General features: G+C 45.6%; 1 gene segment (V, D, J or C); it reads right to left on the bottom strand.

Moving 5' to 3' along the window:
- Positions 1 to 338: 338 nt before the first annotated feature.
- LOC102448133 (T-cell receptor beta-2 chain C region-like) overlaps positions 339 to 23,891 on the bottom strand; it is a 30,344-nt gene continuing 6,791 nt past the window's right edge. The window contains 3 exon segments of the C gene segment in view: positions 339 to 2,577; positions 3,660 to 3,677; positions 4,067 to 4,402. Of these exon segments, the coding sequence occupies positions 2,315 to 2,577; positions 3,660 to 3,677; positions 4,067 to 4,402 (617 nt within the window).

The following is a 23,891-nucleotide window of genomic DNA, read 5'->3' as shown; positions in this document are numbered from 1 at the left end:
ATGTCTTCACAAAGCTAGTTCAACACACCGTGTTCTCCCAATACTGTGAATGTCAGATAGTTTTGTTTTGTACTTCAGTGGCTAACAAAAATCAATGCAGAGAACTTCACAAAGGATTGCTTAAGTGCTTATCAGAAGCTTCTGTTTCCAACAAGTAAATACAGGCAGACAACCTCAAATTGCTCTGTCTGTGCATTTATTGTATCAAAAGCCTAAGTACTGTGCAGTTTCTAGAAACAAATCAGGACTTGCAAAGCTAATGCAGCTGCAGCTCCACCCTCTTCAGGGCTGCCGCCCATCACCTTCAGACCAGCTGCCTTCTAGTGCACTTGCTGTGGGAGGCAAAGGAATAGAATAGAGGATTAGTCATGGGTCACTGCTAACCACTGAGAACCAAGCAATGATCATTGTGTGACTTAAACACCAGGGTAAGGCGCAAGCAGGCAAGTTTTCCATAGTGCAACTTGCTCATGTACAGTCAGCTGTGTATGAACAAGTCATCTCCATTCTGGTTCATAGATTAAGGATCTAAATAGAATAATGTGTGAGGACAAATCGCAGGAACTAAATAAGCTTTGTGTACTTGAATGACAGTAATGTTTACATTATATCAATATTTATGCAGACAGATTAGAAGAGCTAGCTCTCCTTCTGCTGACACTGATGTAAATCAAAGATAACTCCATTTACATCAGTGGATCCTGGTCTACAGTAGGAAATTAGGTCCTTAAAGCTACGTTGCTCAGGGGTGTAAAAAATGCTCAGCACTAAGGCCAGGTCTACACTAGACCTGGAAGGTTGGCTTAAGGTATTCAACGCCAATGACATAGAATTCCAGCTATGTAAAATTCTGGAGTCAGCGTACCTTAAGCCAACCTTGGCAGTGTCTACAAAGTGGGAGGCCGAAGGGGGCAAACATTTCCCTTACTCCTCTAAATCCGCCATATTGAACCCTAGAACATTGATCTCCAGCACGGGGAGTAAAGATATGCCCTAAGTGACACAGTTAAACTGAACTAACTCCTCGGTTGACATTCCATTGATCTAGCTACTGCCTTTCAGGGAGGTGGATTGCCTACTTTGACAGGACAACCACTCCCACTGGTGTAAGTAGTATCTTCACTGAAGCACTGCAGCATTTTAAGTGCAGACAAACTCTTAGTAACAGTAAAAACAGGATCTCTGTGTTTAAATGGAGTACATATCAAGGACAGACACAAATTGACCCTGGAACTAGACTTCAGGGAATTTGACTGATGAGGGAGAAGAAAATGGACGAATTGTGACTGACATTTCTTTTTAGTCTTAATTTTTCAGATTCATCTGCCATCAGCCAGTTGTTTACCTGGGCTGTGTCCAGACTCAGGGTTTTTTTTCGGGAAAAGTAGCCTTTTTCCGAAAAAACTTCCCCTGCGTCCAGACTCAAGCCGCGTTCTTTCGAAATTAAATCGAAAGAACGCGGCTTTTCTTTCGATGGCGGTAAACCTCATTTCACGAGGAAGAACGCCTTCTTTCGAAAGTTCCTCTTTCGAAAGAAGGCGTTCTTCAATGTAAATAGGGCTTCTTCGAAAGAGAGCATCCAGACTCACTGGATGCTTTCTTTCGAAAAAGCAAGCCGCTTTTTCGAAAGTTCAACGTGCAGTCTAGACGCTCTCTTTCGAAAGAGGCTTGCAGTCTAGACATAGCCCTGGAGGGGATTCTCTGCTATTTTATTGTTGGTTCTTCCTGTTAAGTGGTGGCAGTGAGTGGAGCACATCTGATGGGTGAAACCTTACATTTTGTTTTCTCATTCACTCACTAAGACTATGAAAGCTTCTGCACAACAGAAGGTGTGGTTTCTGCTTGACTATGCTGAGGTCCTCATGTGTGATTGAAAACAAAAGTTAGTTCAGAAGGCCACAACATATTTCCAGTAAGTGCTGTGAAAAAATGAATGATTGCAAACACAGCACCAGATAAACAAGCTTTCTTAACTCACTCTATTTCCCTCTTTATGCTTCCTTTTTACCTATCTATTTCTCTCTTCTTTTCTTTCTCTTTCCCTCACAACTTTTCTGATTTTCTATCTGTTCTCGCTTCTTTTCCTCCATTGCTTCTCTCTGGTCTTTCTTCCTCTTCTCTCCCTTTTCTCTCATTCTCCATATTTTTCATCACATTTCACTTTTCCATTTCCTTCTATTGTTTCACTCTTGAATTCTCTCTTTCCCTTTCTCGACTCCTGCGCTCTCTCCAGTTCTCTGGCTTACTCTTTTGTAAACCTGGAGGTGCATAGACATGGGGAAAAGAAAAAGACTTCACTGAACCTTTTTGCACTTTAGAAGTTGTAGAATTTTCTGGGAAAGGGCGGGGGAGTCAAAGATTCATGGCTCATCCTCATTTCATCCAAGCTTGCCCTCTCACTACCCATCACTTCTAGTCTAGTTACAATTGTCCTGGCACAGAGTGCATAGAATTTGAAACATCCTCTCACCTTATTTCTTAACACTAGCCCCATTACAAAGAACCCATACAAGGCACTCTTGAAAATGAGCAGAATGTACACACTTTTCCCAGCGATGGCACTTCTCAGATATGACTCTGAAAAGCAAAAGATAAATGATACATCAAAACCAACAGAGAAGTGAAAGACTCTTTAGAGAATGTTCTCAGCCTAGGGTGTTTCTTTTAATCCTGCAGTTTATCAGAACATGGTGCAGTGCTTCTCTGTAAAATCCATTGATTGCCCATTTACGTGCTTTTAGCCATTCCACCAAGAAGGACTGGCTCTTCAAAGCTAAAGACTGTCAGCTCTGGCCAGCAATTGCTTTGGAGACTGCTAAGGAAAATCTGAGTTTGAAAAACTGGTGTGACTCAGAAGAATTCCCACGGGGTATGTCTACACTACGGGATAAGGCTGAATTAAGATACCCCATTTCAGCTATGTTAATTGCATAGCTGAAGTTGAAATAGCTTCACTCGGCTTTTGGTGCTGTCCACACTGCAAGAAGTCAAAGGGAGCACACTCTCCCTTAGATTCCCTTACTCCTTTTAGAAGCAGCATTACCTGCATCCATGGGAGTGCCCTCTCATTTGAATTATCGTGTCTTCACTAGACCCACTCATTCGAATCCTGGAAGATCCAAGGTGACAGCTTTGATCTTCTCCTTAGTGTAGATGTCCCCTCAAAGATAAAACTGGTCCCAACACCTCAGTCTGGTGCTAGGCTGTGCTGTGCTGCAGATTGGGGTAGGTGACTCATTTTTAAGGGGTGCTCTCCCTTCTTAGTCAGCACTGACCCAGATGGCCCTAGGTGATATCTGTAGGATGAAATCTGAAATCTAAAACCAAGGGGCTGGCCACTGGTCACTGATGCTTAGTACAGATTCCACTGAACCATTTTTGCATGCAGTGGAGAGAGTCCATTTGTGTGCACACCCACAGGTCTGTGAACCCAGAAACATGTACACACGTGTATCCACACATACAAATATGCACATGAACACCACAATCATCCACAGCAGTACATCAGAGTATACATAGGTGCATGTATAGCTACCACTATAGCAAACTAGCCACACTCAACTGGCCAAAGCGCCACATGTGACTAGTGGCTCGCACACTGGACACCCCAGGTATAATATATGCATGAATCTAAAGAGGGAGAAGGGGCTTTAACTGACCTTCTGAGACACTGCAGTCTGAAAGGAGAAAGAAGAAGAAGTTAGTATCTGAGCCCAACTATCTGTGCCAATTTTCCACAACTAATTGGGTACGGGGAGGGAAGAAGAGCGAATGATGTTTCCATTTACCAATTTGTAGGATTTCAGTCCCAATCTCATCTCCCAGGGGCTGGCAGAGGCTGCAATGCAGCATACAGTGATCCTGGTGGCACAGGATTAACAAATTGTTCTGCTTTGCAAAACTCCGAGGTGACAGTTCCCATTCTGGGACTGTCTCTTGGGACATCAGTGATTAAGTCGGGTGCCCTGTAATCCTGCCTTCCATTCCAACTTCTAACCCTGGAAGTGGAAATGCTACAGAGGGCAGACCCACTCAGCCCCTTAGGAGTTTTGTGGTCAGTACTCACCAGTTCCACCACGGATCTCTTTAGCATATATTTGGGTCATATTTGTGTAGAAGTCAACAGAGCATTTGAATACGATCTTGGAGTTGAACCATTCCTGAGATGAGACCCTCAAGCGGCTGGTCAGTGAGTATCTTTTTGAGCTTTCATCCCTGACAGATTCTTCTGTCTTCACCCCTTCTTTCCTTTCCTCACCATTCACCTTCCAAACCAGCTTGATGTGGTCGGGGTAGAAATCCGTAGCCAGACATACCAGAGTGGCCTTCTTCTTGTCGTTGATCTCCTGCTTTGATGGGGGAAAGATGGCCACTGTGGGGGCAGTGATTTTGAGCCCATCCTCTAGAACAGAAAGCAAATGACACAGTCCTACATAAGTCCTACATAAGCCCTCTCCTGCCACTGTGTGCCAGTGACAACTCTTGGGTCATGTATCTGACCCTGAGTGTATTGTGTGAAGGGGGAGATACTTCTTGAGACAGATTCAAGGCCCTCTTTAGACCTCTACACAGGACGTCCATCATTTTAAACTGTGTATGAACCACTTCTACTGAAGTCAATAGAAAGTGTTGCCTATAAAATCTGGCCCCAGTGTTCCTGAAGGACCACTAAACAGCAAATGTAAAGTCTAGTCATTCATTGACACCTATTGCTCCCCAGATCCTTAAAGCGTGTGTTTCACTTCAGAAAAAGATGCTGAAGACTGCACCCTCCTTTAGCTAACCCAAACTTTCCAATCTTTCAGCAAGTTCCCCTTGTTTTTAATCCTGCAATTTAAAAAAAAATCAAAAATAAACAAATAAATAAGTAAAAAGTCCAGTCCACAAATGTGCAAAGAGAAACTTGGAAGAGAAGCTCAAAACTGTATGTGGTTTGTTATGTAGCAAACACACAAACAAATATTTCCTTACCTAGGACAGTCAGTTTGGTTCCTGTGCCAAAATGTTGTTCATATCCAGAGCACAGAGACACAGGGCAGTAATAAAACTGAGCTGGTTGGCAAAATAGCAACTTACAGCTCAGAACTTGATTCCCCTATACACTCCTCACACAGGCCGTACTCTCATTGAAATCAATGGAAGTTTTGTCCCAATAGGCCTGTAGTGTGTGTCTCTATACAAAAGTGGCAGAGCACACTATTACTGAAAAATTGTTTCTTTCTCATGTTAACCATGTAACAATAAATTATATTGCCCCCCCAAAAGTTAAGAAACAGGGTATAATATAAATAGAACAGCATAAACAAGTCATCCGTATGACATTAGCTTGCACTGAATTAGATAGTGCTTTTCATGTAGCCTGTTGTGAAACCAGGCAAATATCTAGATGAGTTGATGACCTCCCTAAAAGACCTCTGTGTACCCCAGGGGTATATGTACACTAGGTTGAGAATCACTGCCTTGCAGTACACTCTCAAGGGACTTTGACCATCTCTCTTTGGAGATGGTTTCAACAAGATCTCTCACTACTAGAAATTCTCAACCTACCGTACTATGTGGATTATTTCCCTTTAATTCCATTCCAGTCCTGTTATTTTTAGTTATTCCCTCCTGGACTACACTAAACAAACCCATCTTTCTCCTTAGTACTTCATCCTTCCCTGTCTTTCTCTCGTATGTGTGTTCTTTGTTTCCTTTCTAATTCCATTAATTCATGAGATCTTTTTATTACAAATCCAGCCCTCTCCTTAAATATGCACAATCAGACATGTCCTAGGACCTAGGTAGATCACATGGTAGGCAGAGTTATCTTCTTTCAGCACTCGCAAACCAGACAGAAAAACCTCTGGGAGTGAAATGTTGGCCTTATTAAAGTCAGTGGGAATTTTGCCACTGAAGCAAAGAGGGACAGGGTTTCACACAAATGTTTTGCACCTTCTTTTGCACATCCTAGCTTCCCAAAATGCATTTTATTAGCACTGGGTTTCTGTAGGATATGTACAAATCCCACTGGGCTGCGAGAGAAAACTCATGAGATGATAAAACTATTTATTTTTCTTACCTAAAACTGTGAGTCGGGTCCCATCTCCGAAATATTGCACTAAGCCAGAACCAGAGCACAGCATTTCCCTCCCATGCTACAAATGCCCTGGAATCAGGACTCGTTCTACTCTCCTACTTTTCATTATTTTCTCTGCTGTCCACCTCACTGTCTGTCTGATTTGCTGTCCCGCTTTTAAATTGATCCCATTTGAAACAAAATTCTGCCACCAGAAACTCTTCTAAAAACTGCTTTTTATTCTAGTCTCTTCCTGCTAATTTTTTTGCTCACTTTCATGTTTTCGTTCCACTCACCCAGAACTGTCAGCCATGTCCCTGCTCCAAAATACTGTGTGTTACAGCCTTGTGGAGCTGCACCAAAAACTTCCTCCCCAATCCTTGTCCCCATCCAAACCCCTCCTAAACTACTCTACAGGGTAAAACAGATTGCTAGGGAATGCTGCCATCCCCATAAAGTGCTGTTGTTGTATTTTGTCTATTTTCTCCTAGCCAGCAGAGAATTCTTCTCTATGCCCTTCCCTCCTGGGCTTTGGCCTGCCCTAGCTTTAAATAACTCAAGCCATGACTTCCCTTAGGGAGACTAGTCTCCATTTTCCCAACAGGCTTCCCTCTTCCCTCTGTTTCACCCATTCCTGCTTCAAGAATGCTGCCCCTTTCACACTCCCAAACTCTGGTCTCTCCCACCTGGGTGTGTGTATGTGATGGGTTTTTACCATCATTTTCACTCACCCAGCACAGTCAGTCGAGTTCCTGCTCCAAAATACTGGATGTCTGTGGATCACATCTTTGCACTGCAACACCAAAACTACTCACTCCCCAGCCCTGAGCTGCACTCCTCAAGATGCCATAGTTAACCTTCAAAATGCAGGATACTTGGAGTATGTCTACGCTACGGGACAAGGCTGAATTAAGACACACAACGTCAGCTACATTAATTGTGTAGCTGAAGTCCTAGTACCTAAACTCGACTTTTAGAGCTATCCACCCTGCAGGAAGTCGAAGTGAGAATATTCTTCCTTCAACTTCCCATACTTCTTGTGGAAGCAGGACTACCGGCATCGGCCTCTCTCAGTTCGAATTAGCTATCTTAACGAGCCCTGCTAATTTGAACCCTTGAAGATCGGCAGCAGCAGCTTCGATCTTCCTCTGTAGCATAGTCATGCCCTTGCAGAATAGTAGCCAAAGGCATATTTGGGAAAAGTATGTGCATCTCCGCAATCTTAGCAGGAAGACCATTATCCTTTATGTGCCCCAATGATGATTTGGATCAGACTGTATTTGCAAAAAGCTCTCCACAGTAAAGCACCCTATCCCCTGCTTCTGAACCTCAACCTCAGCATTGCCACACACTCCAGGAGTCAGTGCTTGTCCTCCAAGGCCCACTTTCTCACACTTTTATATCCCAGCCACTGCAGGATAGTCCCATTGCTAATGAATGTCTGTAGCCCAATTTCAGCCTTCCTCCCTTCACCACCTTTTCAGGGATTAGATTTGATGTCTCCATGCATCCTGGACTTGAAGGGGATGCTCCAGCCATTAAACACATGAAATTAGAACCATATAATTCCTGTTTGTTTGTTTGTTTGTTTGTTTGTTTGTTTGTTTGTTTGTTTGTTTGTTTGTTTGTTTGTTTCTTTCTTTCTTTCTTTCTTTCTTTCTTTCTTTCTTTCTTTCTTTCTTTCTTTCTTTCTTTCTTTCTTTCTTTCTTTCTTTCTTTCTTTCTTTCTTTCTTTCTTTCTTTCTTTCTTTCTTTCTTTCTTTCTTTCTTTCTTTCTTTCTTTCTTTCTTTCTTTCTTTCTTACCCCAACTATCTATGACCTGGATAGGTTTAATAACTGTAATCAGGTTGATTAGTTTGTTCTCTTCCCCCCATCATCAACTCCCTTCCCCTCCCTCTGTCTCTCTTTGTCTTTCCCAAAACTCTTTTCTTGGTGTATTTGCCCACCTGTGACCTGCTGGGTCTGGCCCAGTCACTATTGCTGGTATTTCTTACCCAGAATGGTGAGCCGTGTTCCATCTCCAAAGTACAGCACATTTGCAGAACACAGCCTGACACCCTTGTCCGCAAAGTCCTCTCAAGAGAGGGGTAGAGAGGGAATGAGGCAGTAGGTGACAGTGAAGGAGAAGTTCTCTTCTTCTTTTTTGCTGTCAGCCAAAGACCTCGTTTCCCTAATCTTAGCTTCCCTTTGGCCTCTGGATGATGAGGGAATCTGCCCATTTGGGAATGTCAGACACAGCAATATGGCCTAGAATCAGGTCACACTCTCCCTTCCATCCACTCCACCAAGCCCACACAGGAGGGGAAGTTACTTGCACCCTGTATGTGCAAAGTGCTTTGTGCAATCCTAGCCTTTGATATCCTGAGCAATTCACACTCCCCCATCCCATCCCTACCATGCCACAGTCTAACAGATCTTCTCTGTGAGATTTCCTCTCCCCCTTTGTAGCCTGGCTTTCCCCCCTTTTCTTCAGGTTTGTCGTGTTGGCCCTGTACTTACCTTCTTGGGGCTCTCCAATTCTTCTCCCTGCCAACACTTCCCATGCACGTGGAATGTTATCACGTCCCTGCTAAGCTGCCATGTAACCAAATGAAACTATTTTCTCATCCTTCAGCCCCCTCCTGCTCTGTCAGGATCTTCCTGGCAGTGAGGGACTGAGAACTGAATGCAGTTTTCAAGGTAGGGTCTCGGCAGAGCTGCGGGCAGGGGAGTGCACTGTGCACTGCACTCACAGTGGGCTCTGAGCAGCACTGAATAATCAATATCCCTCTCGGTCTGTCTGTGTGGAAGATGTGCCACCATAGAAGCTTCTCTCAGGGCAGATATCAGACAATTGCTAGATCCCTGCAGTTTAGCTGGCTACATCTACTTACCTACAACAGTCACTTGGGTCCCTTGGCCAAAGTTCAGCGGGGAATTGTAAGAACACAGCGTGAAACTGTCATAACCAAAGTGAACATCTTCAAAGGCAGAGGGAGCCCCAAATGTATATACCACGGGAGCCTTGATCTCCCCTCCAGTAGGGTGGGGGAGGGGGACAGTACATTTTGAGTGCTCACTTAGGGAATAAGCTGCTCACTGTCTTTTGCCAGCAGGTAATTGTTCCTGTGCCATGTAACTAGCACAGAAGTATCTGTTAATAGTCTCCCCTAAACTTTTCTAGCCTTTTTTTAGGTAATTGCCTCCTGTTCTGTTTGTTTCCAGATTGGTAGATCTGCTCCTTTGGGGGATTAACAGACTCTGATCAAATCCCACCACTGCACTGAGACAGCTCTGCCCTGGGTTGCATTCACTGAGCTCCTCTAGTCTCTCTCCAAAGCCTCAAATCCTTGCTTATAGGCTTGTTGCCTGGTTATGCATGTTATCTCCAGCTTTATTATGTAGCGAGATGTTTCATGGAATTCTTATCCTTCTGGCCATCATCTCCAAATGGCTTCCATGTTCCCATTCTCTCACCATGCCTCTTTGTCCCTTTTCCTGTCTCTTTCCCATTTTCTCTGTTTCTTTTTTTACTTGTTTACTCAAATGACCAACGGCCTCTTTCTATCCTGCCACTCACTGAAACTAGAGCAACTGTGGAAAAAGTTAGCTACTAAGATAAACCTAAATGATAAGGTAGATTATCCACCTTTCTTCATGGTCACCATTAGACACTGATCTTATCTGGGTTAAAGGGAAAATTGGCTACTCTCCCTGCCATGTGTCTAACCAAAAATGAAATAGCCATATCAGAACAAATTCCCTCAGGCAGGAATTGTAGATTTTACTTTGTTTGGTTCAGAGATACTTTGGAAGCTGCATTTTCTTACCTAGAACTGTGAGCCTGGTCCCCTCTCCAAAATACACCGGCTGTGTGTTTACACAGCCTTTTTGCTGACTGCTAAAACCTTCAGGGAGTAGCCAAATGGCAGTAACTGTTACCCTGTAATTTTGGTTCTGGTGACGGGGACACAGACATAGAAGCCAGATGTCCTGTTGATCGAAGCACTGAGTGCTGGCACAGCATGAGTACAGGGAAGAGAGGATGATGCCTCTTTAGAAGACACATTAACAGCTTTGGAGGGGACATTAAATTGAGCTCCTTTCTCTCCAGTCCTCATGAGCTGTTCCAGTTGACTATTTGAGACTGAGAGGTCACTTTTTGGAAAGAGCTGCTGTGCAGATAACAGTTCCTCTCTTCCTGCTAAAACACACTGAAATGCTGGAGGCTACATACCGTGAGCATTGAGCTCAGAACATCAGCTACATTGGTTTGTACAACTATGCAGTGTGCTGCACTTAAAGCACTTTGGGGGACATAAGGAAATTGACAATCTTTAAGCAAAAAAAAAAAAATCCTTCTCTAAATCTTGTCTCGGACACTTTGCCCACCTGCCCCCTCACACGTATCTGTTTCAGGCAATTACAGGCACTAGAGGAGGTCTGGGACACCCCACTCTCCTTACCTGATCTCTTCCAAAATTTGCCTTTACATTGGTGACTTCATCTGCTTGTATTTCTCTTACCTAGTACTGTGAGCCGGGTGCCCTCGCCGAAATTAACTTCAGCATAGTTACACAGTGATAGACCCACCGCCTGGAAACACCACTGCCCCCAAGGGGCTGCCATTTCCCATTTATGCTGTTCTTGGCTCCTTTCACCCTTCCTTGTATCCCAAACCCACCTGGAGAAATGGCAGCTTGCTATTGGCAACCCTTTGGAAATGTAGGCATTTGAATCACAGCCTGGAAGTTGGAGGTAACAAAGGTATCTTTACCTTCTTCTCCTAACCCCATACCCAGGGCAGGACAGTCTAGGGCTTTGTTCCAGTACTCACTTTAAATGGCCCTTGGGGTGGGGATTCCTTTCCCTCTTTGCGCCCTGGCAAGTCTTTCTCATGCCTCCAATTAGTCACCATTAGCCAAGCTAGTGCATCCATTGATTCCTATCTAGCAAAGCAATGCCTCACTGCTGTCTATTGCACTTGTCTGACCTGCCTTTGCTAATGAACCTTGCTTGGGGTTGGAGACAGAATGGCCGCAAGCAAACTTACCCAACACTGTCAGCCTGGTCCCTTGGCCAAAGTACTGTTGTGTATTTACACAGTGTTATGAAGGGGTACAGAAATCACCCGCCTGACCTCAGGGAAGTTACCAATTGGTGTGCACATGCATATAGTATCATGAGCTTTCATGACCCACTTCATCAGAGGAGATGAATAAGAAGGGAGAGGGAGAAATAAAAGGCACCTGTCTATTGTAATGCCAGTGCTAATGAGGCTAACTGAGTGGGCTGGAAGTGTCCCATACTTAGCTTTTGATATCAATGGGGTATTCAGTGTAAGGAAAGCTGGTTTTATAATATGACATTCAGTTCAAGTCTTTGTTCAGGCCAAGCTCATGATACTATATATTTGTTAGTGTCTAAGGTGTCACAGGACTACTCCTTTTTAAAGTTACAGACTAACACAGCTACTCTTCTGAGACTTATGTAATAATGCATCTGCCACCCTCCCTTCCCATTTTCCCTCCCTTCACCCACCACGTCCAAGTTGCAATTCCTGGTCTCATGTAATAGTAGAAGCAATTACCCCTTCCTGCAGTCAAAGGGTAGCAGTAATGGTGTGCTTAGGGAAGGGTTTTCATTTACTCCATGTTGCATCCTATCCCTTCCTACCTTATTCCAGACAAATTTGCACACATAACTTTTTCATTTGCTCTTGAAAAAGCTATTTCATTGTCACCAATTATTTAATGCCTGAGCTTCTTTTACTTACCTAATACTGTCACTCGTGTCCCGGAGCCAAACTGTGGTGGAGATGAATCACAGTGCTACAAAGACCATCTCAAAATACACCAAGAGCAAAGTGTGGGGGTGGGGGGGGGGAGATTGTGATAATCATCTTGTGGAACTGTCTTGCAAAGGGAAGTGATGGAAAACTGGTCTGCACAACATCCTGAGCACTCTCCAGCAGGATATATTCTCACCCTGGAGAGCTGAAGACAGGAGGGTGGAGAAGATGGGAGATTATAGGACTTTTTTAGATCCCTAATTCCTAGAAGTCACTTACCTAAGACAGTGAGGCTGGTTCCTTCTCCAAAGTAGACAGTACTGCCAGAACACAGTGTTGCTAGGCCCGGCGAAATCAATCACAGATTCCCCCGGCAGGTTGCTCAGCCACACTGGGCTGGAATTTCTGTGACACTGGCCTTTCTGGGAAAGATACCTTGAGAGGTCAGTGCCAGGTGCAGAAAGATGACACATGGAGGAATGTGGCTGCTTGACTTTCAAAGACAACCATCCACCTTTTGTTCCTTTATGGAGGATACCTGTCAAGTGCAGACTATGCTTCCCTGGGAGGTCCCACAAATAGAGGAACTATTGGGTGAGCCAAAGAGATTCTTCTCCCACCAGGGTCTGCTGTGTGGTCTTGGCTAGGAGTTGTCCTTTGAGGATGTGGCTCAGGAACACATCAGGGTTATGATGAAAAAAACCTTGAAACTATGTAGGCAGCTCCCAATGGAGCGCTGGGTATTAAGAAGCGCTTCCCTGTGCTCTGTGAAGCAGTCCTTGCAGGATGCATGCTGTGGGGGGCCTTGCACCCTATTCACTGTCTGAGGGAGGTTTTTGTAAAGACCTCCCTAGGGAATGTATCACCGTGGCCCTGCTGTCCCCACAATGTTTCAACCTCATACAAAAACAGCTCCTCCCTCTGCTCCGCCCCAGAGACACCCAGCAGAGGCCAGGCCTGGGGAAATGGCAGGGTTTGTGCTTTTAATGACTAAAGAAGGGAAACAGATGGTACTGCAGGAGGTGATCATACCCCACAGACACCTGGCCCGATGGAGAGGTTCCCTGGGTTTCTCTGTGCAGGAACTTGCTATGCTCTCTCTGCTCTCTCCCTACAGCCCCTCAGAACTTAAGCCAAAGTGGTATGTAGCTTAGGAGAGGGAGTGGGGAGCTGTGACAGGCAGGAAACCATACAGAAATACCCAGGCTAGACACTTGTGTACAGACAACTGCACAGACACACATGGACTGTGGGCATGTTGTTGTAGCCATCTCAGCCATGTGTAGCAGCGATAATAAGGCCTGCAGTGCAGTATCTTTGTGGGTATGTCTAGGCTACATGGCTCCGTCGACGGAGCTATGTAGATGAGTTTACTAGACATAGGAAAATGAAGTGACTATTTAAATAATTTAAATTTCACGAGGCATAATGGAGCGGTCAACAAAGGCTTCCCTTGTCGACTACGGCACGTCCAGACTGCCCTGCTGTGCTGCCAAACAGCTGATCAGCACAGTGTGGCGGCCGTTTCTATTTAAATGAAGCGGCAATTATTTAAATCGCCACTTCATTTCCCTATGTCTAGTAAACTCATCTACGTGGCTCTGTCGATGGAGCCATGTAGTCTAGATATATCCTGTGTAACTGGAAACTTTGTCTCTCACAGAAGTTCGTCCAATAAAAGCTATCATGTTGCCTATCTTGTCTCTCAGATACACACAGAGACATAGATACAAGCACAAGCACATGACAGTAATGACACACCACAATGAGAGTAGTGGTAGAAATGAGGTGATTGCACAAGCATGGGCACACATATATGCAGAGGCATGTGCAGTCACACCCCAAAAACATGAAGAGAAAAGCAGAGGCACAAATAGACATTGTACACTCAGAAGCAGGTTTGGAAAGTCACTTGAATAGCGCACCCCTCATTCATACGTATAAATGCACAGGTAGAGTCACACACTTACACAAACCTAGTCAGACTCACTACCTGCCCCCCTATACCCCCCCCCCCCCCCCGAGAAATTAACTGAGCTGGTCAGAAAAAGTTCCTGGGGAATGTTATCTGACAAAAGCTTTGAATGAAAATGTTCCTAGCTCTAGAAATTCAGCACAGATACAGACGTGTGCGTTCCCACCCAGACTGACACACTCAGTCCCAGCAGAACAGGATCCAGGAGATCAGATGAGAATATTGGGAAGACACTTTAGTCTTGTTATTCTTTGTGCGTGAATGCAGACCCTCAGCACCTAGGGAAGGCCACAGCACAACATTCTCAGAGAGTGGAGAGTTAATGCCATATCCCCTGATGCTGCAGGGGACATGTGAGGCCAAAGGACACAGTCACCTTTTTGGAATTTTTCCAGAAAAACAACTTAACCATAAAACCTTAACTCCTGCAAAAATGCTTTTTACCCTTTAAGCACCATGATTGGCTCTGGGTTTTAGCTTGTATATTGCTTCCAAATAATGGCACCTCCTGTGGCAGAGCACCCGTTAGCATCATAGTGGAGCACTGGGAGCCTAAAATACTGACTAAAAGGGAAGAAGTCACTGACACCATTCCCTGCATTGCCTTGGATTTGCTTGGAAGGCTTCTGTTCATACACTGACCAGGGCTAACTCAGGTTAGTGTGTGAGTTCCGAACAGATTGCAGCCAGCCAAGGGGGCATATATATGAACCCCAAGCCCAGTTTTTGACCCACAGCTTTAGGGTTTTGCAACAGTGTGTGACTGGAGGCACAAAAATAAAGGGCAGAGTCCCCAGGGCTCAGTTGATTTATCTGCAGCATGCAGTGTCTGTCATTGTCACGTGCCATTCCGAATCTGCTGTCCTTGAAGTGTTCCTCAAAAGTGGGGTCTGGAGTCCCTTTAATTAGCACTCCTATGAGCTCTGGGCCCAGCTGTGTTGTCGGCTGTCGGTACCAGTACATCCAGCCATGGTCTGTGTTGTTCTGGTAGCAGTGCAATATGGCCACAGTCCCAGTCTTCAGTGTCACCCATCTGGGTACCTGGGAGAGTACCACCTGCTCACTCTCTTCACAGAGAGCTAACCAAGAGATAAGAGCAAAGGGTTAAGAGTCAGCACCAAGTGCCCATGCTACTCTCTGCCATCAGACAGCAAGAGAAAAAGGGCCAAGGAGAGATTAAAGACACAGATATATAGTCTTCATCAGGAGACCCGCGTCCTGGATGTTCTGTGCCTGCCTGCTGGCTCTCTTATTCTCTCAGTCTGTCATTGCTTCCTTATGTGTTTGATCAATCAGTTGATCAATCTATCCCCACCCACCCTCTTATCTATCTATCTATCTATCTATCTATCTATCTATCTATCTATCTATCTATCTATCTATCTATCTATCTATCTATCTATCTATCTATCTATCTATCTATCACTGTCCCATTCCTTCCTTCCTCTCTTCTTTCCCTCTTCTTTGCTCTCTCTTTGAATTAGGCTCTATTAACACTTACAAGGAGGGATGAGCAGCCACAGAAGAAATGGGTAGAGCTGAGACATGCTTCTCTTTGCATATAGTACTCAGCTTGAATCACCAGAGAAATATGCTACTTGTAGCGTAGAGACAGGAAGTGACTTCACGATTACCTGGAAAACTCAACCCCACCTTGCACTGGGTCCTAAAATCTTCTCCTGCATAGGAGGAGAGGTACGAAAGCCAATGTGGAATTGAACAACACAAAAAGAAGACCTAGTATATAGAATGGTCTAATAAGAGAGCTGGGCACCTTTCCCCTCTGTAGGACTAAATGGATAATATCTCACAGAGTTAAATTAATTTAGTGAACCCCAGCTGTAGGTGAAAAGTTAAAAAAACCCAACTACTGTTCATTATGATTGTTGAAATTTACCCCAAAGAAGCCTGATACAAGAACAGCGAAAAAATCTCAATAAGGGGCATTGGCAGACAAACTGTGTGGGTATCCCAGGGCTGGAATAGCAGGGGGCTGCAGGGCAGGGCTGAGGGGCACTGGCAGGGCTGTGTGGGGAGCCCAGGGCTGGAATAGCAGGGGGCTGCAAGGCAGGACTGAGGGGCACTGGCAGGGCTGTGAGGGGATCCCAGGGCTGGAATAGCAGGGGGCTGCAGGGCAGGACTGAGAGGCACTGGCAGGGCTGTGAGGGGATCCCAGGGCTGGAATAGCAGGGGGCTGCAGGGCAGGACTGAGGGGCACTGGCAGGGCTGTGAGGGGAGCCCAGGGCTGGAATAGCAGGGGGCTGCAAGGCAGGACTGAGGGGCACTGGCAGGGCTGTGAGGGGATCCCAGGGCTGGAATAGCAGGGGGCTGCAGGGCAGGAGTGAGAAATCCTAATCTCATTTTGACATCTTTGTTTCTGAGTCGCATCTCAACAGTTCAAATAATGGCTTTGTGAATAGGGTTTCCTAAGTACACTTATACTCTTTGCTACCATCTACTGGCACACTGAGTCTACACACAGAAACTGACTTCTATGGCCCACTTCATCCTTGCACCCGAGTGAGGTTGGTTTTGGGAAGGGAGGCAAAGAAGGCTTTATGTGACCTCTGGACCTTACATTTTCTGGGCAGGGCAGGACCTGCTTCAGTACCCACTGAGCTGTGCAAACTTGTGGCCAAAATAGCCACAGAATCTAAAGGGCCACTGTAGCAAGTGGGAATAGCCAGAGTACACAGTGCTCCAGCAATGCTCCCATGGTGCTGAAGAATGCCGCTGGCATGACACATATGTAAGGCAATTCTGAGTAGGGCCAGATAAATCTGTGTGGCATCCATTTATGCAGAATACTCTGAGCCCAATTTATAAGGCATTTTATGATCCTTCTGCCCACTCCAGAGCAGTGCCAGGTATAGCAGGCATAGTTGGGGTTGGCCCTGCTTTGGGCAGGGGGCTGGACTTGTTGACCTCCTGAGGTCTCTTCCAGCCCTAGGATTCTGGGATTCTATGATAGCAGAACTGAGGGTATGTCTACACTACCCCGCTAGTTCGAACTAGAAGGGTAATGTAGGCATACCGCACTTGCAAATGAAGCCCGGGATTTGAATTTCCCGGGCTTCATTTGCATAAGCGGGGAGCCGCCATTTTTAAAACCCCGCTGGTTCAAACCCCGTGCAGCGCGGCTACACGGGGCACGAACTAGGTAGTTCGAACTAGGCTTCCTAGTTCGAACTACTGTTACTCCTCGTGAAATGAGGAGTAATGGTAGTTCGAACTAGGAAGCCTAGTTCGAACTACCTAGTTCATGCCCCGTGTAGCCGCGCTGCACGGGGTTTGAACCAGCGGGGTTTTAAAAATGGCGGCTCCCCGCTTATGCAAATGAAGCCCGGGAAATTCAAATCCCGGGCTTCATTTGCAAGTGCGGTATGCCTACATTACCCTTCTAGTTCGAACTAGCGGGGTAGTGTAGACATACCCACAGAGTTTATTCCTTAGTTAACTATGAACAAAACATCAGCTCCTTCTTTCCAGTCACAGATGATGATTGAAGTGGGTTAGTGAGTCCACCGATTGGTTTTGAAGTTATAGTGAACCTGATGCTTGCAGATGCTGGACTGACATTCTTTGGCCCTGAAATCCATCCAACAGGGGCAGCATGAGTACTTTGTTCTCTTAGTAAGCCCCTCCCTGAGTATGCCAGTCTCTAGGTCTCATTCTACTCCATGGTGTCTCTGCTGAGAATGGCAGCAAAGGGGGAGAGGGGCTGAGGTTTCTCATGCATCCCTTGTTTATTGATAGCAGGTTTTTGCATAACTAGGGGGGATGGAAACTGGGCCATGTGACACCCTGTTTATTATCTGTAAACACCAGACAGAACAGTGCTGGGAAGCCTGGCCTGCAGCACAGTGCCACCTGTGCTGTGACCTCTTGTAGATTCTCTGTGGCACTGGCATCTCTGTGCTACATGTGGCTTTGAGAATGAGACCTGCACAGGCTCACAGGTGGGATGGAATGGTGACCCACCAACAACTCTGAATGTTGATTCTGAGCGTTGAACCACAGCAGAGACCAACTCCCCCCCCCCCTCCCAGGGCCTTGGTTTTGAAATTTCAGCTGCCGTTTCAATTCTGCACTGACACAATATAAATGCCTCCTCCCCACATCCGCTATGCTCCATGCCTTCCCCACAACCTTTCCGCTCAGCTGCTCCCCATCATACATCTTCTTGGTTCCCTTCCCATCCTCAGGCTCACTGACTTGTGCTGAGACTGTGTCAGATTTCTTGTGCTAAGTAGGGTTCAGGCTTGGATGGAAGACTTTCAAGCAATTGATACAGGGAGTGGTTTGGATAACTTGGTAAGGGGCCCTTTCACCTACATTGACTCAAAGGTTCCTGCATGAAGCTAAGGGGTGTAGTGCTGCAAGAAACTATGTGGATGACTCAGGAGGTGACTTTCTTCCATCTAAGTCAGTAATGCCCCCAATGCTCCCATCACATTGTGGGTGAAACAGAGTGGCTAGAGCTCAGCGATAAAGTCAAGATCCTAATTATTGCTAATCACCAAAGATCTGTTGCACTGGCCCACATACTTCTGAGATCCTATGCCACATTCACACAGCAGAATCACTCCACAGTTCATGTGTGCTTTTGTGATATGCACAGGCCATGGTAAAGGTGCACTTCTTTCCCCACTCCTTCCTTGGTTACTTGCTCTTTCTCTCTACCTCAGACCGATAGGGACAGCCATGGGCTTCTTAGTACAGAACCCTGTCTTACTCTTTTAGGGTATGTCTACACTTGCCCCCTACTTCAAAGTCGGGAGGCAAATGAATCATACCAAAGTTGCAAATCAAGCCCGGGATTTAAATATCTCACGCTTGATTTGCATGTTCCTGGCCAGTCGCCATTTTAGAAATTCACTAGCCCGGAGTAACTGCCCGCATCTACATGCATCAGTGAAACGGGAGTCCGATTTAAAGCCCCTAATTCGAATTAGCTGGTAAACCTCATTGAAGGAGGAATACCAGCTAATTCAAGTTAGGGCTTTAAATCGGACTCCCGTTTCACTGCCACGTGTAGACGCGGGCAGTTACTCCAGGCTAGTGAATTTCTAAAATGACATCCGGCCGGGAACATGCAAATCAAGCGCAGAATATTTAAGTACCAGGCTTGATTTGCAATTCTGGTCGCCCTCATTAGCCTCCCTAGATCAATCTAGAGGGCTAGTGTAGACATACCCTAAGGTACTTGAAAGCTGCTATCATGTCCCCTCTCAGTCTTCTCCTTTCCAAACTAAACAAACACAATTCTTTGTGTTTTCCCCCATAGGTCATGTTTTCTAGACCTTTAATCATTTTGTCGCCCTTCCCAATTTCTCCTAATTGTTCTTCAAATGTGATGCCTGAAACTGGATACAATACTCCAATTCAGTCTTAATCAGTGCATGGGGTAGAGCAGAAGAATGACTTCTGGTGTCTTGCTCACAACATTCCAGTTAATGCCTCCCAGAATCATATTTGCTTTTTTGCAACAGTGTCACACTATTGACTCATATTTAGCTTGTGGTCCACCACAATCCCTAAATCCCTTTCTACAGTACTCTGTCCTAGACAGTTGCTGCTCAGTCTGTATGTGTGAAGCTGACTGTTTCTTCCAAAGTGAACTACAGTAAACTTCCGATAATCCGGCACCTTTAGGATCCAGGGGGTGCTGGATTATCAGATATGCCGGACTATCAGAAGGGGGGGGCTATGAGGGGTATGGGGTGGGGTAGGGGGGATGCCACCCCATACCCCTCATAGCCCCCCCTTCTGATAGTCCAGCTCTGCCCCGGGGTTCCCGGAGTCAGCCACTGATCAGTTTCAGCAGCGGCTGACTCTGGGCGCCTGGGGCAGAGCAGCTGGGGTGCTGCCGGGTTGTTCCCACAGCCCCGAGGGGCAGCGCTACGGGACCAACCCGGCAGCACCCCAGCTGCTCTGCCCCCGGCTTCCCCGATTCAGCTGCTCGTCAGTTTCAGCAGCAGCTGAATCAGGGAAGCCAGGCGCAGAGCAGCTCCAATTGTCTGGCTGTCCTGAGCACTTCCAGGTTCCTGATGGTGCTGGACCATCAGGAGTGCTGGAGCATTGGATGCCGGACTAATGGAGTTTTACTGTACTTTGCATGTGTGTTACCTACCAGCACTGTGCACTTGGGGAGCCAGGGAGTGACACTCATGGAAAACCACCCCCTCCCCCAGGCCTCTTCTAGAATCAAGGACAAAGCAATGAAAAGGCCAGGGAAGACACACCTAAACTGCTTCAGACAAGGGTGATAGAATTAAGGAAACACCCCAGCCTCATCTGCATGGAAGATCGCACAGAGAGACATCTCCATTAGCATACAGAATGGAGACCAGCTCTTCCAAAGCAGGAACCGCAGTGAACTATGGGATACTGAAAGCAGAGAAGCACTGCCTGATGGGAAATCTCTGCTCCATATTCTAATGAACCCAGGCCTGCTCACACCCAAATTAGTCATTATCAGACCAATTCTAGTAATGGAGCCTATTGACATCCAAAATACTGAAACTGCCTAGTTGCATTGTGAGCTCCTTCAAGGAACATCACCCATAAACCGGAGTGATCAGTCTCTATTGTCTCACGTCTGTTTACCCATAAACAAATCCAGTGTTCTCTTGAACTATTGTCCTATTCCTATAAAAACTCCTACACTTGCCCAAGAAAAACTGTTCTGATACCTGGATTTCAAGTGCATCAGTTCCATTGAGACTTCTTCATCTCCTGTCTGATCGTGCTGGGGGCTCTGCTCTGCTTGTCTCCTGCCTTCCGGACTCCCAGCTCCCATCACCATCTGGAAACCCTGATTAGTGCAAGCTGCCTGGAGTGCTAAGGTCTCTCTCTCTCTCCCTCTCCGTCCCCCCACCCCTTCGCCCCAGCTACCTCTCTCTAAGCATAGCCTCCTGACTCTGCCCTATGTAAATTGTTATATGGTTAGCTAGCCCTAACATTTGTAATCAGTTTCAAGTTAGATTTAGTATTGTAACTGTTTTGAGTGTCTGGCTCCCTATATATATATTCACTATCCAGAAATAAATAACTATGGGTATGTCTACACTAGCTCATTAGTTTGAGCTAGGTAGGGTAATTAGGGCAAGCGGAGTTGCAAATGAACCCCGGGATTTAAATATCCCGGGCTTCATTTGCATGTTCCTGGGCGCCGCCATTTTAAACCCCCCCTTAGTCCGAACTCCATGCCCGCGGCTACACGCGGCACGGAGTAGGTAGTTCGAATGAAAGATCCTAATTCAAACTACCGTTACTCCTTATTCCACAAGGAGTAATGATAGTTTGAATTAGGATCTTTCTCATTTGCTCTGCAACAACACTTTTGTACCCAAGCTAAAGATCCCTGTAGTGCCCAAAATCCTGTGGGGTTTGCTCATCATGTGGTTTACCAGTGAATGATTGTGGTGTGAAAGTGGGGATTAGGGGATGCTGAACCTGGGGGCTTATGAGTATGGCATCTTAAAGTGCTGTTTAATCCAGCCCACTGAGTCCAAAGGCTCATGAGGGTGCAGTGTGGCACTGCTGTTAAACCAGCCTGCTGAGTCCAGGGACATATAAGGGGTCAGCTTGTGAGTGCTGAGTACCCAGTCCTCTCAGACGTGCTCTGTTAGTGGGTTTGAGAGTCTGTGTGTGTTGCTAAGGTGGGAAGAACCCCATCCTGAGGAACCTAGTTCCTGCAGGAGAGCTCCAGTGGGAGGGGGAATTGGCAGCAGGGAGAATTCAGCTCCATATGAGAGCACAAGTAAGCACAAGCAGCACACTGATAGAATTGTTAACTTCCCCCAAATCCCTTAAGATTAACCCTAATAAATGAGCATACCCCAGTGTATTGGGAAAATCTGGTAACATTTGTACTTATTAAACTTCATCCTGTTTACCTCAGACCATTTCTCCAGTTTGTCTAGATCATTTTGAATTATGAACGTATCCTCCAAAGCACTTAAAACCCCTCCCAACTTGATATCACCTGCAAACTTTATAAGAGTTCTCTCTATGTCTTCATCTAAATTGTCAAGGAAGATATTGAACAGAACTGGTCCCAAAACTGACTCCTGTGGAACCCCACTTGTTATGCCCTTCCAGCATGACTTTGTGCCATTAATAACTACTCTCCAGGAACAGTTATCCAGCCAGTTATGCCCCCACGTTATAGTAGCCCCATCTAGGTTGTATTCCCCTAATTTACTGATAAGATCATGTGAGACCATATCAAAAGCTTTACTAAAGTCTAGGTATATGAAGAGAGTCTGGGGGATTTTGGCTTATTTAGTCTGCAGAAGAGAAGAATAAAGGGGGACTTGATAGTAGCCTTCAGCTACCTGAAGGGGGATTCCAAAGAGAATGGAGCCCCAGGCTGTTCTCAGTAGTAGCAGATAACAGAACTTCTCAAGTTACAGTCGGAGAGGTCTAGGTTGGATATTAGGAAAAATTATTTCCCTAGGAGGGTGGTGAAGCACTGGAATGGGTTACTTAGGATGGGGGTGAAATCTCCATCCCTAGAGGTGTTTAAGTCCTGGCTTGACAAAGCCCTGGCTGGGTTGATTTAGTTGGGGTTGGTCCTGCTTTGGGCAAGGAGTTGGACTTGATGGCCTCCTGAAGTCTCTTCCTATTCTAATCTTCTGAGATTCTAATCAGTATGTTTGTAGCAATTACAGAATGTCTGGGAGGTGTAATAAGATATGACAATGTACTATTTAGGATTATGCTACAGTGTGATTGGCAAGGAAGGGATTAATCTTCCCCCTCTGGCTGGACAAAGGGTCTCCAGGAAGAGGGCTTGAGCTGAGCTAAAAGATGGACCCATACTGAAGTGAAGAACTCCAGATCACCGCTTTGGCCTTAACTACCATAACTGCCATATGAGAAAACCATAAAATGAGAAATTCCATGTTGCCCAAGGAGGGATCAAAATTATTCAGGGACACTTGAGATGAATAAATAGGAGCAATGGGATGAACATGAACAAAATGAAGCATTGTCTGAATAGCAGAAACATGGCCAGACACCAAAGTCTGGAATAGCATGAAATAGTCCACCCCAGGGAAGAAGTGCTTAAAGCTTCGTTACTAAAATAATTTAAAACTGGGACTGAATCTCTACTCTCCTAAATTCTTCGCTTCAGATTATCTCTATCACTTTATGCCCTGAACTAAGAATATCCTTCCTGTAGATTTTGGGGACAAAGGTGATGAGCCCATACAACTCTGTCCTTGGTCTGCTTACTCAATAACGTTTAGTATATTAGATAGGAGAATTCAGTATAAGAGTGCTGGGACTTAATGTATTTTATCTGGAACACTTGGGCTACAGCTGTACTGCAGGCTTCTTGCACAATAACTGTTTTGTGCAAGAGTTCTTGTGCAAAAGGTCTTCCACAAGAGCCATGTGCCATGTGCTTCCACACTGCCATGTGCTTTTGCGTAAGAGATGTACTTTTGTGCAAAAGTGTCCATGGTAGTGTGGATGCTCTCTTGCTCAAGAAAACTCTGATGGTCATTTTAGCCTTAGGGGTTTCTTGCGCAAGAAATTCATGTTGCCTTTCTACACTGCTTTCTTGTGGAAACACTCTAGTGCAAGAAGCCCTGCTTTCCAATGCTGTACTGTAAATTTACTTGCGCAAGAACGTGCATGCAGTGTAGACACTCTGCAAGTTTTTGCGCAAGAACAGCTGTTCTTGCACAAAAAGCCTGCAGTGTAGATGTAGCCATAGGTTGTTGTATCAATGATCTGCACAGTCTGGCTTCCAACACTGGCCAAATCAGGCATCAAAAGAAGACTTAACTACTCCATCAGGCAGAAACACGGTCACACATTTGCATAATTTGTGTTCACTATTTTGCCCTTAGTTAAGATTTATGTTTTGTTTTTAACACATTAAATAAGTGACAGATTTAGGCAGCGAGCATTTCTAAAGCACCCACTACTGTAGTATTAGGTTTCTCCCTGTTGGGGCCCTTACAATAACAAGTGGTATAGCAAAGTAAACAAATCACTGATCTTTTTGCAGCACTACTATAATTATTCTTATCCTCAAATGACATGGGATCAATAATAGATACCTTTC

The sequence above is a fragment of the Pelodiscus sinensis genome, chromosome 1 (genome assembly GCF_049634645.1).
Source record: "Pelodiscus sinensis isolate JC-2024 chromosome 1, ASM4963464v1, whole genome shotgun sequence".
Classification (NCBI taxonomy): domain Eukaryota; kingdom Metazoa; phylum Chordata; order Testudines; family Trionychidae; genus Pelodiscus; species Pelodiscus sinensis.
The sequence above is the reverse complement of the archived record's forward strand: the minus strand, read 5'-3'. Positions and strand labels throughout refer to the sequence as shown.